Consider the following 16,540-nt stretch of genomic DNA (forward strand, 5'->3'; position numbering starts at 1 on the left):
TCAGAAGCTCTCAATTGATTTACTTTATCAAAGAGAAACTGAAGAAGTGATTTGATCAGTGCCTGCATGGGTCAGGATTTCAAATGCTCAGAGGGCTCTTTAATCTAACAGAAGGTACAATAAGATTCAGTGCCTGCAATCGAAGCTAAGCAAAATCAAATTGCAATTAAGAAATGTTTAGTCAGCAAGGGTAATTAACTAGTGCCACAATTTTAGGGGTCAGAATGGAATCACCACCTCCTGAAATGTTTTAATTTGAATTATTTCTTGGAATGGTATTCCATCTATGGAATGCAGTGAAATATGATGGGGTGTGTTCCTATCAAAAGCACAAGGACATATGACTAGGATAAATGTGCATATGAAATATAATTTTAAAAAACACCTGATGCATGATCCTCCACAAGTGGTAGTTTCTAAGAGTGAAATATTTCCTGCAACTTTCCCATTAAAAAAAAAAAACCAAACAAACAAAAAAACCCATTATTTTTCTGTTTTGCTTTTCTCACTGAAAACTCACCAAAGGCACACATGCTTTATAGGCACTGCCAAAAATTTAGTGCAAAGTCTTGGCCAATTTGTCCTGCAAAGTCATTCTCATTGCAGGGGACTGGGGAAATGTTTGTGAGAAGTAGACAGAGAAAAGGGACTGTGGAAAATTACTTTAACTTGCCTTTAGTGCAACAATTAAAGCAGCAGCCTGACTTTGCTGGAATCTTTGTTGTCTTTCCCAGTAATAATGGTGCCAAAAGGAATGAGATGTGCGTTATATCTGCACACAGAAGGAAAAGCAGAGCCTGTTTGCTAGCCCTCCAAAGACTCTTTTGGTTGACTATCCTAGTGAGAGATTAGTTTGCTGCCACTTCCCCTCCCACCTGCATTTTGGATTGTTCACAAAATTGCCGCAAACACATCCTGAGAGGTGCAGGCCTCGCTGAGCGCCTCATTACCGCGCTCAGCTCCACACTCGTGGGGTGATTAGATGGAGAGGGAACAACGTGTAACCTGCATCAGGCTTTATTATCAGAACATGGAAGTGTTAAGCTCAGCTCACACACAGCAATTTGTCCCCAAAAAAGCTCGTCTACATCTTCCTTGGCCGAGATAAAATGCTGGTAGGAGCAACTGAGAGTCCAGAGCTGCTGCTGTTGTTGGGGTTGGGATGTTGTTGCAGGCAGCACAGGTGCCATGCATGATGTGTTTGTCACAGAGGACTGGAGGAGGTGATGGCCTGAACAGTTTCAGCTGTGTGTCCCAGGGTGGAGAGGGGGGTGACCCACATTGCGTGATGCTTTTCTTCAAGCAGAAACCCTTGCTGAGTGAGGCACACGTGGTGCTGCCACAGACCACACTTTGCATTCTTCCATGTGGTGGTGCTGAGGCCCTGGCACAGGGTGCCCAGAGAAGATGTGGCTGTCCCTGGATCCCTGGAAGTGTCCAAGGCCAGATTGGACAGGGCTTGGAGCAACCTGGGATATTGAAATGAGAATGTCCCTTCCATGCCCAAACCATTCTGAGCTTCTGTGCCACAAGAGCTGTTCCTACAATCAGAGGGATTTGTACCAATTTTTATCTCATTGACCAAAGAGACCAGCTGTCACTATGGACTCAAAGGCCAGAAACAGACCCCTCTTTGCTGCTGACCACCTTCTTCTAATCCCACCTCCACACCATGAGTACCTACCTTAAGAGAAGTTATTCTGGAAAGAACGAGCCACTTTCCTGGCTTTTACCTCTCCCTGTGACACATCTCTCTGAGAAGAGAGCCAAGTACACCAGAATTAAAGGAACTGATGAAGAGAGAAATTAGTAATTGCCTGCAAAGCAGCTGGCTGATCTGAGCTCCATTTTACAAGTCGCCTGTGCTCTGCATGTGCCCTGCCCGAATTAGCACCAGAACCACACATTAGTTTTAAGACTCCCTCTCGAATTGGGATCTCGTAATGTTTTTTAATTGGGGCTGATAAAAATGTGGTATTACTTGCAGGTTCCTCAGAGAAGCCAGTTGTGAAATTGGGTTTGTATTAAACCTAATGATGGAAAATTAAGCATAGTACGTCTGTTGGAAATGGTCCGCGATAAAAATCTTCTCCTTTTCATTACAGGAGGTTAATAGGGAATAGGGGAGCAAAGATGCACTGGGAAAGCGAATCCAACTAGGGGAATTAATAAGCCTTGAAATTCCCTCTGTTCAGAGTTCTCACACTGTCATTAGTCAGAGCATTAGGGATGATTATACAAATGCTTTGGATGTTACTCTTCCTTAAATCCCAAATTTATTCACATTTTGTGTTTGAGGGTTGCTTTGCTTGAGCCATAGTTCTGTAAATCTGAGTGTCCTGGGAATTGACTGTGTTTATGAGAACCTGGCACTCAGAAATCCTGAAATTCAGGAGTGTAATCTTCAAAGCAGATGATCACTGTGCTAATTTATTTGGGAGGAGCAGGCTGTGTTCAGCATCTCTGACAATTCACCCCCCTACCGTGTTGATGTCCCACTGGTGATGAGCTTGCCCTGCAGCAGTGTCCACTGCTGGCATTCCTATCTCCTCACAGTCCTGCAGCTACCAAACAGAGCATATCCCTGCTTTCACATCTTCCCCTAATCTAATAATAAACCAGCTGAATTGCTATTTGTCATGTCTGTGCTGAGGACACAGTGGGATGCCCTCAGCTCTCTGTTCCTGCCCACCTTTGCAGGACGGACATGGGCAGCCCCTGCCCAAACACCACAGTGGTTTCTCAAGCAGAGCAATGTTTACAAGAGCATTCCAAGATATTTCTGCCTCACAGAAATTACCCTGAAATTGCAATTTGATTTATTTATTCTTTATCCCTTTAAAAACGTGGCCGCAGTGTTGCTCTCAAGGGGTGGTGTCTCAGCTCTTTGTCCGAGAACTTGCTGTAAGAAACAAACCCTGTGTGTGAAAGCTCACGGGGGTTTGGTGAACAATCTGAGGGAGGTGCATTTTCTGTTTGCCTATACCTTGGTTTGGGTAAGGCCAGAAAGAATTGATGCAGGTTTTATGTGTGAAAGGAGCTGAGCATCTCAGATCCCTGCAGTCCTAGGAAAAACAGTGCTATATTTGGCCAACTACTTAAATTTGGACAGCTCTAGACAGCTAGATAAGTCATTGAATTTTTCATTTAGTCTGAGTTCCTGTTGTTAAAGATTGTTACAGTCAATTGTTTGGTTATTGAAGTTATTATTTCTTTTCTGTTAGTTCACTGGGAATATTTTGTTGTGCATACAGTTTTGCCGGGGATATGAAGTTGCAATTCCATCTGCATAGTGAGAGATTGCTTTAAATCCACTTCTTTCAAAATGACCTGCTTTTCTATTAAGTTGACATATCTGAAATTTAAATTTCTGCACATAAGATAACTATGTTTCTATGCTGGTTTAGTTTTTTTTCCTGATGATATTACATCTTTGTCATTGACGTACAAAATTTTAGGCCTGAACTAGCAGAGCCGTTCACTTTGCCTGAGCATCCTGACTCATTTGAAATGCTAATCATTTGCTTGCTGTTCTCTGGGGTCCCTCTCAGTTATCTCATGCTGTACACCCCAAATCCTGCCTGGATCTCTTGCTCATCTCTGTGTATCTCTGAGCCATGTTCTTTGCAGGTTTGGGAAGACAGTAGCTACGTAGCTCTGTTGGAGTTGCTGTGGGGAGCTCACCCTTGATGTGCCATATCCTTGTTAGCCTGACTGGCTGTTCACTCTCTCCCTGTCTTTTTGGGTTTGTCTGCTTGACACAAAAAAATATTCAAGCGTGATTTAGTCCTTCATGGCATTTTAGATAAGCCTGTGTTTTCTATGCATTTCTTTACTTCCTTTTGCCTTCACCAGCCTGGGGGGTGCTGTTAAATAAACAGAAAGGATGAAACTGGAAGTAGCAGGTAGCTGAAAGCTTGCTCTGCCTCCTGTGTCCCCAACAGACAGCAGCCATGGGGAGCTGGCCCAGCCCACGCTGACCATCCAGACCCACCCGTACCGCAGCTGCGAGCCTGTGGAGATGTCCTACCCCCGGGGACAGTTCCAGCCTGCCATCCGAGTGGCAGACCTGCTGCAGCACATCACCCAGATGAAGAGGGGACAGGGCTATGGCTTCAAGGAGGAGTATGAGGTGAGAGGAACCTTTCTTCACGTGACTGAGTAGGGAAGTTGCACTCATGAAGGGTAGAAGCTTGGGAGAGGAGGGTAGCTGGTTTTGAGAGTTTCTTTTCCTTAATTCGCCCTCCTAATCCTTTTCTTTCTGATTTTGGTTTTGAGGACAGGGTTTTGCAGCACTATCAGTCTTTGGAGGCCCTCTATTCCAAAGTGAAGGTGTTCACTACAGCAGTAAGTGGGTGACACTGTGCTCATGCCTCTGTCCCATAAAGAGCAGTCAGTAAATATCCAGCAGGTGCTGAACCTGCAGTCCCACAGTCCCTTCCTTATCAGTGTTTTCCTTGAGTATTGTGAGCCAGGCTGTGAGAAAAGGAAGGGGTTTTGCCTGAGCTTTTTGGGAGCTCCACGTCCCCTCTCATAATTGATCACATGAAATCACAGCACAATGACCTCAATGCACAGTTGTCAAGTCAAGGGCAGGTATTTGTGTAGTTAAATGGAGATGAAATTTTCCAATATGATCAAACCTCTGGCTCAGAATAGGCTTGACTGACATTCTCTACCAATTCCATGTGAGGAGAGGAGTAAAGGCAAAGCTGGAAAAATGAAAGCTGCCCTCTTTCCCCTCCCCTCTTCCCCCTGCAAGCTGGAATGACCAGGAATATAATCCACATGACCAGAAGACATGATGTTGGGGATGATTTGGAAGAGGAAAACACATTTAGAGCAGAGCAAACAGAAGAGGGAAATAGCATCAAACATATGTGAGACTCAGCTCTAGCAAGTGATAATTATAATGAATGTAGTAAGCTCATGGGAAGGCAATAAGAAATTAATATGCATAGTGGCATTAAAGCTATTTAAAAATAATGTAACAGCTGTGAAAATAAGTTCCTTAATGAAAACAGCTCACTTTTCCACCCTGCAAGTGAGAGTCCATGGGGTTTGTGTCCTGAGTGCTGAGGTTTGCTGTAATTCGGAGCCTGTCTTTTCCTGGTCCTCACCAGGGAGTGTTTTTTTAATCAGATGGAATCAAAAACTATCATAGCATATGTTTCTGGAATTGTATGTTAACCAGGTCTAGGCACTCTTGCCCCATAATCAAGCATGCTAATTAAACGATCAATATAAAGAGCTTTGTTTAATATTGAAAAAGGTTAATAATTCTCTGAGGAGATTTACTTAGCCCCCCTTGGCCTCCATTTCCATGAGGAGTACCCAAAACTGCATTGAGCTCAATTACAGATGCCCTAAGACCCAGTTCTTGATGTTCAAGAAGAAAACAGGTGCTGGCATATATGTAATTTTCTGGCGCTGGCATCGGTAATTATCAAAATAGCACATTAGCATGAAAAATGTCAATGCAACTTTCAGCTCCACGAGCTCTGCCTTCCTCAGAAAGTGCTGTCTGCAGACGTGTGTAAGGATGATGACATTACACAGATTTGCATAATTCCTTTCTTTACAAGGAACGGCCTGGAGAATGCCACAAGCTCACAAATCCCCTGTGCTGTTCCACCCTTCCATCAGCCGTAAATGCAGGCGTTTTCCACGGTGGGATTTGGGTTGGGAGCATGGGATGGAGGCAGCACTTCAGCTCCAAATAGCAGTGGGGAGTGTCAGGGAGCATGAGAGCTCCTGGAAGGTGGGAGGTTTGAGCTGGCTGTGAGTGAGGCTCAGCCTGGGATCTGCAGGAGCACAGAGCTGCAAAATTGGCTTTGCAAGACGCTTTGCAGAGCAGCTGATAAAATCTCAAGAAAGAATTTGATGTCTCTTTTAAAATGTGTTTTCAGACACTAATATCAGTGTCACCTCCAAATATGCTCTTTTTTTTTCTTCTAAGGAGCTGATTTTCTACTTACTTTGCAAATTGATAGCATAAATTGCAGCCTGTTTAGTGACATGTTACCAAATAATTTTACTCTCATGAAAAATCACTTTGAACGGAGCATATCAGTCACACATGACAATCTCTTATCTCTGTGCGTTCCCATCTCCGCCGAGTAACCTGGAAATTGCATTCCATATTTGTTTAAAGGATGCCTGCACCTACACGTGTGAGCACAGGCAGCTTGTTTTGCTGAAGGCATCTAGAAAAATATTCCTGGTAGCTCCAGGAGGAGCTGAGAAGCAGGATGGGATGGTGTGAGGGGTGTGAGTGCTGGTGTGAAATGAGTGTTAACTGGGTGTGAGCAGTGGGAGAATCTGTCAGCACTCCCTGTCCGTGTTATTTTGGGGCTGCCTGCTGCACCTGAGGGCAAAGTGGGACTTTGGGCCTTTTTGGTGCTGCTGCTGTTCAGTGGTGAAACAAGAGGAACAGAGGAGAAAATCTGTCAGCAGCGCTGGTGTAGATGGCACTGTTTGGGGTTGGGAATAGCCATAAACATTTAAACGGGACACATTTAAATGTCACCAGCTCCTTTTCCAGAACATATCAGCTCTGATTTGTTGGGAGCTGTGGGACCAGTCCCACAGACTTATTGCAAGCACCAATTACTGGCTAAGGAGATAATAGGCTTAATTATCCAGACTCATTTTCCGTTATGATTTAGGATGTCACTAATGCACATTCTCCTGCTGCATTACTGAGACTGTTTAGTTATTTTAGTTTTTGTGGCTCCTTTCCTCAAACATCTTAGTGCTGAGAGCCTTCAGATTGTGGAATTCACCCCTGGACTTTAACCCTTTGATTTCTGCCTACATATTTGCATGTGGCCAGAAGAATAGATCTGATGGTCTGGGCTATGATGGGACACTGCAAAATGAATGGATAAGATACTTTTTTGTTCAGATCATGTTTTTTAGCCCAGGTAATTTTTAATTCTGGCTCCCAGCAGATTTGTGGAAAGAGTTTTTCCAACACTGTTGAGAAGAGAATGGCTTCAGGGGGAGGGCCAGGGCTCTGTGGCACACTTTGGGGTGAACAGGAAGGCTTTGAATTGATGTTGTTGCCTTTGGCAGCAAAACTGCAGCATTAAGGTGGATCAGTGAAAATGAAGGATTAGATTTTTTGTATTTAAATTAAAAGCAAACAGCAAACTAACTAAATGCATCCATCCAAAATTCAAATTGGCTTGCAGTGAGCCTCAGTTTAATGGGAACACTTCAGTTATGGCTGGGCTGTGGTGTTTAGGAAGCTTGATTGAGATGAAGCTGACTTTGAGAGATCTATCCTTGTAATTTCAGCTAAAATTTAGATCAATTTAGTTTAAAAAGCTTCACTGTAACCTAAATTCCACTAGTGGGAAGAAATTTCAATATAGATTTCACAAAACTTCTCTAAGAGAAGTTTAGGGAGTTTTAGAAGTAGAAAAAGCCTAAAAATCAAGTATAGAAGTATAGGTTTTTTTGAACACTTAGAGTCTTCTGTTACCAACCCAAAGAAAGAAGGGGTAGAATTTCCCGGTAAAAATGGATTAAATACCAGTGCCTGAGTGATCTGTCCTGATTTAACATTGCTGATAATGCAGATAGAAACAGGACTCTTTTCACAATTATAGAGATACTTATTGTACCATAAAAACCTAAGGAACAAAGCATTAGCCATGCTCCTCATTTTCTGGATGCAAGCCAATTATAATCCACATTCTTGTCTTTCTTTTCAATGTAGTTCCAATTCTTAATGTTGCATTTTTTGGGATCTCATGGGCAAATTATTTGGGTTGTACATGGAGTTCCTCAGTTTGTTCATCTGATGTTTATAAAAGTGGGGATGTATGGGGTGTCCCTGCAAAGGTGGTTTGTGTTCACCACCAACCAGAGCTGTGCTCCTTCCCTTCAGAGCTGGTCAGTTCTCTGGAAAGCTGGGATTTCTGTGGTATTGAAAGAAATGAAAAATCCTGGATTCTTAAATCTTTGGAGGCTCTATCAGCAAACATAAAAACATCAATTTCAGTGGAGAATTGCATGTTCAAATCAAATGAAAGGATACGGTTTGTTGAAAAGGGATTTATTGGACCTGAATATATTTTCTCTGGCCAAGATAGCTTCTCCCGTGTGGAAGTCATGAGAAAGGATTTTCTTTTATTTCTTTTTCTTTTCAGATAGCTCTTATTAGGCTCCTAATGACAGTTGCCATTCTCTGGTCAATCTGCTGTAATTCAATATTAGTGGAAAAATAAGGCACCTTTTTCTCGCTCTTTGAAGATGAAAATGAGCCTTCTTCACCTCTTTTCTTTCACTCAGAGGGGTTTTTTTGTTGCATGTGGGTTTCTTGGTAGGGTGTTTTTCCTCAGAAGATGAGCTGCTCTTTGGAAACAACAGTCTGCAAAGGAAATATATGTGTGATCAAAGCCCTCACCAATTACAGAGTTATTACTCTTTCTCCTGGGCTTTTGAATAGGAACTCAGCGTCCCTGTCTTTGTCGGCAGCGCTCGTGGCAGCGCTGCAGTGCCTGACATTTTCTGTCCTGGAACCCTTTGCAGGAAATTCACGGCGATCTGCTCTGCCAGGGTTTGCTCACATTAAGTTTAATTGTAACACCAGTGTTGTAGATCCTAATTGTGTCTCTCTGCTATTGCACTCAGGCACATAATAGACCTGGGTGGCTTCTGAAGATGAACATAAATTCATTTTGTAGCACAGCTGTGTCAAACTACCCGCTGCTGGCTGAGGCAGATGTGATTCTACAACGACTGTGGTTTAAACCCTCTGTAATTCCCCAGGGACAGAAGTAATAAAACTTCCAATGATGATTTTAGTGATGTAGAATCCTGTTAGGGGGTACATCTGGGAGGAGGCAGAACTAGGGAGGCAGTTCAGGAGGGGCTGCTCTCTTCACCCATGTTTTTTCCAAGAAAGGCAGGACCATCCTCCAACTGCTGCTTTCCAGTCTCTGCCTTGAAAATCCCTCCTGGACATGTTTCTAGGATAAAGTGGCTCATGTGAATAGTTGTAGGGCTGAGCTGCAGGGAGGGTGGCACTGTGTGCTGCCAGCTCCTTTCCCTCTTCCTTCCTCATCTGAAAGAGCAGATTTTAGGAAAATGGCTGTTTATTCTCATGCTTCATGAGCATGCTTTACCTCGTTTTTCCTCTCTTTTTTTATACATGATCTAAAACCCTGAGCTGCTTTATCTTTCCCCAGAGAAATCCAGCGAATGGCTTGTATTGCATCACCCATTATTAACACAGAAATAGATGAAACCACTCTATTTTCAGCTTAAATATGAAAGGCTGAGCACTGGGTTTCAACCACTGGGTTTTCTTAGAGGTGTAGTCAAGTGAAATCTCCCCAGGTCCCATTGTACAGGGGAAATTAGGTTAACCTGTGATTGTGCAGCCACGCAGCCAGAAACAAATTCCCCTGATCATTTCAGATGCGAAGTAGCAGGAGGAAAATGAGTCTTGGCTGGCAGAAGGCAAGAGATGCAAATGGTCTGCACAAGCTCTGCTTTTCCCATTAGTGGAGGTGCCCTGTCCTCACCAACAGTGTTTCCTTGGTCAGCTACTGAATTATGCAGCTCCTTTATTTTTGCCCTGCTCTTCTTCTTTAGGCCTCTTCCCCACCTGAAGGCATTGGCCAGATGTTTTAAACCCTCCTTTATTGTTTATTTTGCAGGCACTTCCCGAAGGGCAGACGGCGTCCTGGGATACAGCCAAGGAAGATGAGAACCGCAACAAGAACAGATATGGAAACATAATCTCCTGTAGGTGTAAATTCACATTAAACTGAGCATCCTGTGGCACCTGTGTGCTGTGGGAAGGGTGTGTTTGAGAAGCTCACCAGGAGCTGGCTAGCAGTACTGAGTGTTTTCAGTCCATTTGTTACAGGCTTTATTGCTGGGATTTATCTTATTTCATGTTTTTTTGATCCTCATTTTTCATAACATCATTGCCTGATGTTACACATTATCTACTTGCCTTGCTTTCTGCTTTAGGTTTGTGGCTCAAGGGCTAAATCCTTTTGTCACTTTTTATGTGATGATGTCCATTTTCTGTCTATTTTTACTACAAAACCCAGAGCTTCCAGTGCCACAAAAGAGAGCACTAAGGAGCTGCAGATAGATCAGATTTTTAGCTGTTGCTCAGAGGCCAGCTCTCTTTCCTTGTGGTCAGTAGCCAGTGGAGCAGTCACTGCTCGTCCCTAGAGAGCTGGTTTGAAGGCTGGGACAAGCTTAACTTCTGCCTCAGCATCATAATAAGGCAACTGAAAATGCGCTAAAACTTCTTGGCTTACTTCTTCCCGTGATCAGTTCCTGTTGATGCTACAGGAATATCAATATGTAGCAGAACTGCAGGGCAGGGAAGAGTCCATAAAACCATTTAGGTCAGCTTTATTCTTCAAAGCAAGACTAAATTCACCTTCCTCATTTTTGTCAGATATTTGTGAAGCCTCTTCCAAAGTTGCTCTCCAAAGCTGAGCTTTCCACAAGCTCTGCAGGCAGTTCACCAGTGTTTCATTATTCCTGATAATGACTGGGGAAAGGACGCATCAGAATTAATTCTTTTCAAGGGCTGCTGAGCTGAACGAAGTTGGAGAAGCCAGGCTTGAAACCATCAGAACAAGAAATCAGAATATAAATGAATGTGCCATAGATTTTCATGACTGGAAAAATCTATAGAATGGTCTAAGAGCAAAATTAAGTCACGCTGAGTGATATATTTCATACTACATTTTTTCTTGGGTTAAAAATGTATTTCTTGTAGAACAAATAGATTTTACTAAAAAAAAAAAAAAAAAAACAAAAAAAAAAACAAAAAAAACAAAAAAAAAAAAACCAAAAAGCACCAAAACAACAACAACTAACCCAAAAACCCAACTTCTTCATAAAGAAACCTCACCTCACACAACACTACTGCTCTCTTTGAGCCTTGAGATAAGTGATTCATGTGCCATTTTTGGGGAATGATGTAGGACATCTCAATTCAGGGGCCCCATGGTAAAGATGAAGGAATCTGGAAATAATTTTGAAATTTGTGAGCCCTGATGTGATCCCAGTTCTACTGCTGGCTTTGTGTGGTTGTGAGCAGGTCACCAAGTTCACCAGTGTTCTTTTTCCATGTGGAAAATGGAAGTGACAGTACTGGAATATTACAATTAGCATGGAAGTTGTCTCCCTTAATTTCAGCTCCACCTCACCGTGAGCTTTCTGTGTCCCAGTGGCAAAGAGAGACGTCCAGACAGAGGCTGTATTCACCTGTCTATACAATCAACTCCAATTAAATGAGTCTAAGACAGATGAATTATCCAGCTATAGACGCTGGATTGAAAGTGGAAGTGCTGTGGTATGATATGAGGAAGGAAAAGTGAAAGGCTTTGTTTCTCTGTATGATTTTGAGGAGGCACTTGGTATAATTCAAAAGAGGAGGTGAAAAGAGGCAAAACTGTGCAAAAGCTTCCATCTCATTTATGTTGAAGGTGGCCATGAAGAAAACCTTGAACTCCAAGTGAAGTGTGAGGAGTTCAAGAAGCAAAATCAAGGAAGATAAATGGGATGTTATCTAAAGAGAAGGTGTTCACAAAGACAAATTGTTGTCTAACGAAGAGTGACGCGAGCCTTTTAGCTCTAAATATAAATACAGCAGCCGTGCAGATAGGAGGTGATGAACTTGAATAAGGGAATGCAAAATGTAATCAGAGCTAAGGAACAAGAATCTGCACGGTGTAGAGTGTCAGAAAAGAAGCTCAAGTTTGAGGACTGTTGGGAAAGATTTGGGAATTGGGCTGAGAGGGTGGAGTGGGCTTTCTTCTCCTCAAATATTTATCAGAACAAAGAGTTTGAGAAGGAGAGAAGAGCTCTTTTAAAAGACAGCAAGGAGAATTTAGAAATATTGAGAAGGCTTGGAAGAGAGAAGAAAAGAAGGCTGCCTAAGGAAGGAGTATATCATTCATCTGATATTTTGTAAAACCATTGCAAAGTTATCAGCTGAGCCTGGAGCTGAGCCTGGTGGGCGAGTTGGGCAAGCTCCCTGAGTAAAGCCAGGGGCAGGAGCCAGAGCAGAGGATGGAGAGCAGAGCTGAGAATAGCAGAGCAGTGGTTCCTTCCAGGCAGGTCATGGAAACAAATTTTGCTCAGTTGGTACAAACTGAGCAGAGGAGGTGGAGCACAGTAATACCCTGAGCTGTTTTGTTGTACTTCAGTTGTAGTGGCTGGTGAAGCCCAGAGCAGGCACTGGTTGCCCCTACCAGTTTATTTGGTAAAAGGCTGCACGTGGCAATTAACATTATATATTTAACCATTTCATCCCTCCTGAACAACAAATCCCCTGCCTTTTGGGGCGTGAATTGGAAAGTCAGGTTTTGATCTGACTTCTGCAGCGGCTTCAGAGACTGGTGTTAAAATGTGGGTTTGTAAGCTCCTGCAATGAGTAGCATTGCTCAGTGAATCACAGCAGATTAGATCTTGTCTTTACAGCCTCATGGGTAACAGCACAGTTACAGGACTGTTTTAGTGGCTCACTGCTCTCCCAGAGCTGCATTAACATCGTGCCTCTCTGAAAACCTGGATCACACTGCCAGCCCCAACACCTGCTCTTACATTTGCAAACCAAAGCTGCAGACCAGCCTGAGAGCTGATCTGTTCATGCAGAGGAGGGGCAGGAGACATCAAAGAGCTCTCCCGGCTTTCCATCATTCCCTCCCATCTGTAACAGTTTTTGGAGCAAGGGAAGGAAAAGCTGAGCAGTGGATTTGGGGTCTGCATGCCCACAGAAATCCACTGTGGATGGTGGGAAGTTGCAGACAGACTTACCATGCTGAAGGAAACTGTCCTGCTTGAACCTTTTATTATATGAACAGAGCCCATGAACTTTGCTCCTGCACTTTTATAAAAGCTGTAAAAACAAAGGCAGTTGTGGAGATGCCAGGATTTTCTTTAGGGGACAAGCGTAGGCAGTGTACCCATTTATGTGCTGAAGCAAAATTATTTAATTCTGCTTTAGGGCCCAGATATTGAGACCTTCAAAGAGCATCAGAAAGTGATTGTTGGGCAAGGGATGTTGAGCTGAATCTATTACAAGAGAAGAGAAAATGTCCAGAAGCTATATGGGACCTTTGGTTCTATTTGATTTCTCTCCACCTTGCCCAGATTTAGAGCCATTACATTATGGGAGAATAAAAACTCTCAGATGAGAGCTGAGGATGAGAAGAGATAGGATGGTGTATTGCTTCAGCTGATGGAGAGAACTTTCTGTGCCTTTCATTTTTCCCTGCATTTGAAGTCTCATGATGGTCCACTAAAAACTTCGGAGCTGGTGACAAAAAGACAGTGGAGAAATTTGCTTTATTTCCTTCATGCTCTGACTGCCATATGCTTTGGGTTGGAAAACTGTGAATTAATCAGAGAATTTTGGAGTGGAAGAGATGAAGAAGCTTTCAGCTGGCACACAGGTGGAGAGCACTTCTTGCCCACAGACAGAGATAGGGCATGAAATAAAAAAGCCTACATAGAATTCCAGACTGGTTTGGGTTGGAAGGGACCTTAGTGCCATCCAGTCCCACCCCTGCATTGGCAGGGACACCTTCCACTGTCCCAGGTTGCTCCAAGCCCCATCCAGTCTGGCCTTGGGCACTGCCAGGGACAGCTTGTGCCAGTGCCTGACATCAGTATTGGATTTAGAACAGAAATTTTTAATTTCCAAGCATTTTTATTCCATTATTTTTTCTGTAGTGCCTAAACTCTTGCACATCTTTGTGATGTCCATGGAATTTGTGTGATATCCATGGAATTTGATGCTGACAGGGTGGGGTTTATCCCACCTGGATGTTACCCAGCTCTCATGGCACACTCCAGGGTCAGTGGGGACAGAAAGGGGAGCACAGAGTGAGGATAAATCATTGTTTTGTCCCAGAACTGAATCTGCAGAGCTGCCTGTGTTTCTCCTTTCCTGTGTGGGGAACCCTGACAGGCAGTTTAGACGAGCTGTGTAATGTTTCGATGGCGAAAGTTGTGTGAGATTAATCCAGTGCTGGTGTCAAAATGAGACGTGGAGAAATTGCAATGATACTTCAAATGATCACTAATGGGAATTTTGACAGGAGTTTAAAACGGTAACAATTTTGTGCTAAAATGGGAGCACAGAGCTTTTCAGTGAAAGTCTTGTCATTTCTGAAGTCTGTTTTAAGACCAATTTTCAGTCAAACTACTCTTCCTATAAATTTAGAGTTCTGCTAACTAGCAGAAGGAGTGGAGTAAGCAGGGAGAAATAAATTCATTTACACATTTAAGGTTTTTTTTCTATTTTTTTGTGGTCCTGAATGCAACTTTTTTTTTTTTTTCTGTTTACCCTCCATTTTTAATGTTTCTTAGAGTCCATTTTCAACACACAGGGATATGATCTCTGATAAATTTAATGAAGAGTTGAACAACACTTTCATTTCAGTCTGCCAAGAATTCTGTGTCCTTGGCTAGAGGAGTCCAGTGGAAAAAAAGAAGAATCAGAAATAAGTTTTAACCATTGGGAGAAGAGATAATAAATGCATTTGCTGTTCTTTAAATAGCTCTGTAAAGTCTGTATGCAAAAAAATCCTAAGTACAAGATCCTTACTACTAAGAGCATAAAAATTTGCCTTTTTTTTTTTTTTTTCAAATCCCAAAGTTTTTTTGCAGAAAAAAGAGATTTACAAGGGAACTTATTTTATGAACTTTTATCCAGACTGTTCTCCTAAACTTTGGAACAAGGTTAAAGAAACCATTAAGACATCATTAATATTTTGTGTGCTTCACATATACACAGTTTTTTTTTCTGCTGCACTGTTCTCACTTGTAAGAGCAATAAATCTCCCTCAGGAATTAATCTCATTTTAGTAAAATACGCAATGAAATATTTTGAATTCTGTCTTCTGAAAGCAAAGTTCAGCTTAAAGCATTTTTCATTTGGCCCTAAAATATTATTAGAACTGAATGTCTCCTTTTAAAAACAAAAAAAAAAATAGCATTAATCTTCAGATAAATTTCTTCATACTTTATGTTTTTTTTCCCATATTTGACTTTTTTTTTTAAAAAGGGGGAATAGGAAAACAAACAAACAACACTTTTTTTCCACTTACTGAGTATCTTTTCCTTAGCCATAATTATCCATAATTGCCTGAAATCATGGAGCTGCTCTCAGCCTGCTTCCCAGGTCTTCCCCATTCAGCTCCCTCTGGATGTATTTCATCCTGCCTGCTTTAACTTTCTGTCCTAAGAGTGGCTCAATGTGCTGAAACTTAATTTTGATGTTTGGCTCCATGAAATGAAGGGAGGCAGGTGCTTCCTCCAGGGTTATTCAGAGCGCTCCAGCTGCAGACATTGTCTGTGTCCCTCATTAAAAAATGAACCTGAAATCCTTTTCTCCTCTTATTGGGGGCATTTTTGGTCTCATCATTTTTGGTCTCATCATTTTTGGTCTCATCATTTTTGGTTCTGTTGTTGCAATGAGTTGAGACTTCCACAGTGGTGCTCTCTTGGGAGGAGTCAGTAAATGTTCCCCTCCCAGGCGTTTGCTCCAGGGTTTGCTTTTTCTTTGCTTTTGTTCCATGTGGCTCCTAACAAGTTTCGTTTGCTGCCTGGAATTGCAAGTGTGAAATTGTCTGCGGGAGTTTCCCTGTATTTCACCGCATGTCCGGTTTAATCAGCTCTTTGTCTGTCTGTGTGAATTGCTCCGAGTATAAATTCTTTTGTTGTCTGTCTAACCACATGATTTACTGCGACTCCTCGTGCAGCTGCCTTGAGTGCAGGTAATTGGGAACATCAGCACTCGGAGAAATATTCCCCCTTCCCTGTGCCTACAAAGGTTATATTTATTAATACAAATATAGCAGAGTTTTTGATGGATTCACCTGCAGAACCTTCTTTGAATGCAGATATGGGATGTGATAAACACAGCAATGTGGTTGTGGGATTTTTAGGTGTGTAAATCTCACCCGATGGTTGAACAGAGTAGAATCATTCCTTTACATGGCCAAATGAATATTTAATATATGTCCAAGTCTTGGTTTTCAGAACTGCCCGCACATCTGTCTTCACAATTATTATCAGATTCTACATTTAATTAAGACATGACTAAACCTCTTTTGACTGAGTTACTGCAGAATCACACCTCATATTTTTATGTTTCATTGCTATGATTCTTTTTAATTGAATGTAAATCATGCTTAGGCCTGTGTTCTGCAAAGTGCTGCTAAACATTAATGCTGCTCTGACTGAGAGCTATGCTCCATAGAGCTGGTAGGGAGGAAATAAACTTAATGGACTCGATATTATACTTCTTTTAAAAAATCATTTAAAAATGAGCACAGCATGGCCAGCAGTGACCCCCATAACCCAGTAGCCTCTGCCAAGCAACTGGCCCTTAGAAGCAGCTCTGCAATTAACTGCATACCAGTGCTGGGATTGCCAGAGCAAATCACATCAGCAGCCTGGCTCTGGAGTATCTCCTGTGACAGAGCCCAGCACCAGCTGTTCCACAGAAAGATCAAAATATTCCCCTGGTGGAAAATCATGA

The 16,540-nt window shown here is 42.4% G+C and overlaps 1 protein-coding gene across 1 annotated transcript in view; it reads left to right on the plus strand.

Annotated features, from left to right (window-relative positions):
• The window catches only part of PTPRT (protein tyrosine phosphatase receptor type T), a 439,432-nt gene that overhangs the window by 397,397 nt on the left and 25,495 nt on the right, over positions 1–16,540 (plus strand). Inside the window, exons 19-20 of the mRNA XM_041478701.1 lie at positions 3,945–4,132; positions 9,675–9,762. Of these exons, the coding sequence (XP_041334635.1) occupies positions 3,945–4,132; positions 9,675–9,762 (276 nt within the window). The remainder of the gene's footprint in view (positions 1–3,944; positions 4,133–9,674; positions 9,763–16,540) is intronic.

This window comes from Pyrgilauda ruficollis, unplaced genomic scaffold (assembly GCF_017590135.1).
Source record: "Pyrgilauda ruficollis isolate IOZ18807 unplaced genomic scaffold, ASM1759013v1 scaffold46, whole genome shotgun sequence".
Lineage (NCBI taxonomy): Eukaryota > Metazoa > Chordata > Aves > Passeriformes > Passeridae > Pyrgilauda > Pyrgilauda ruficollis.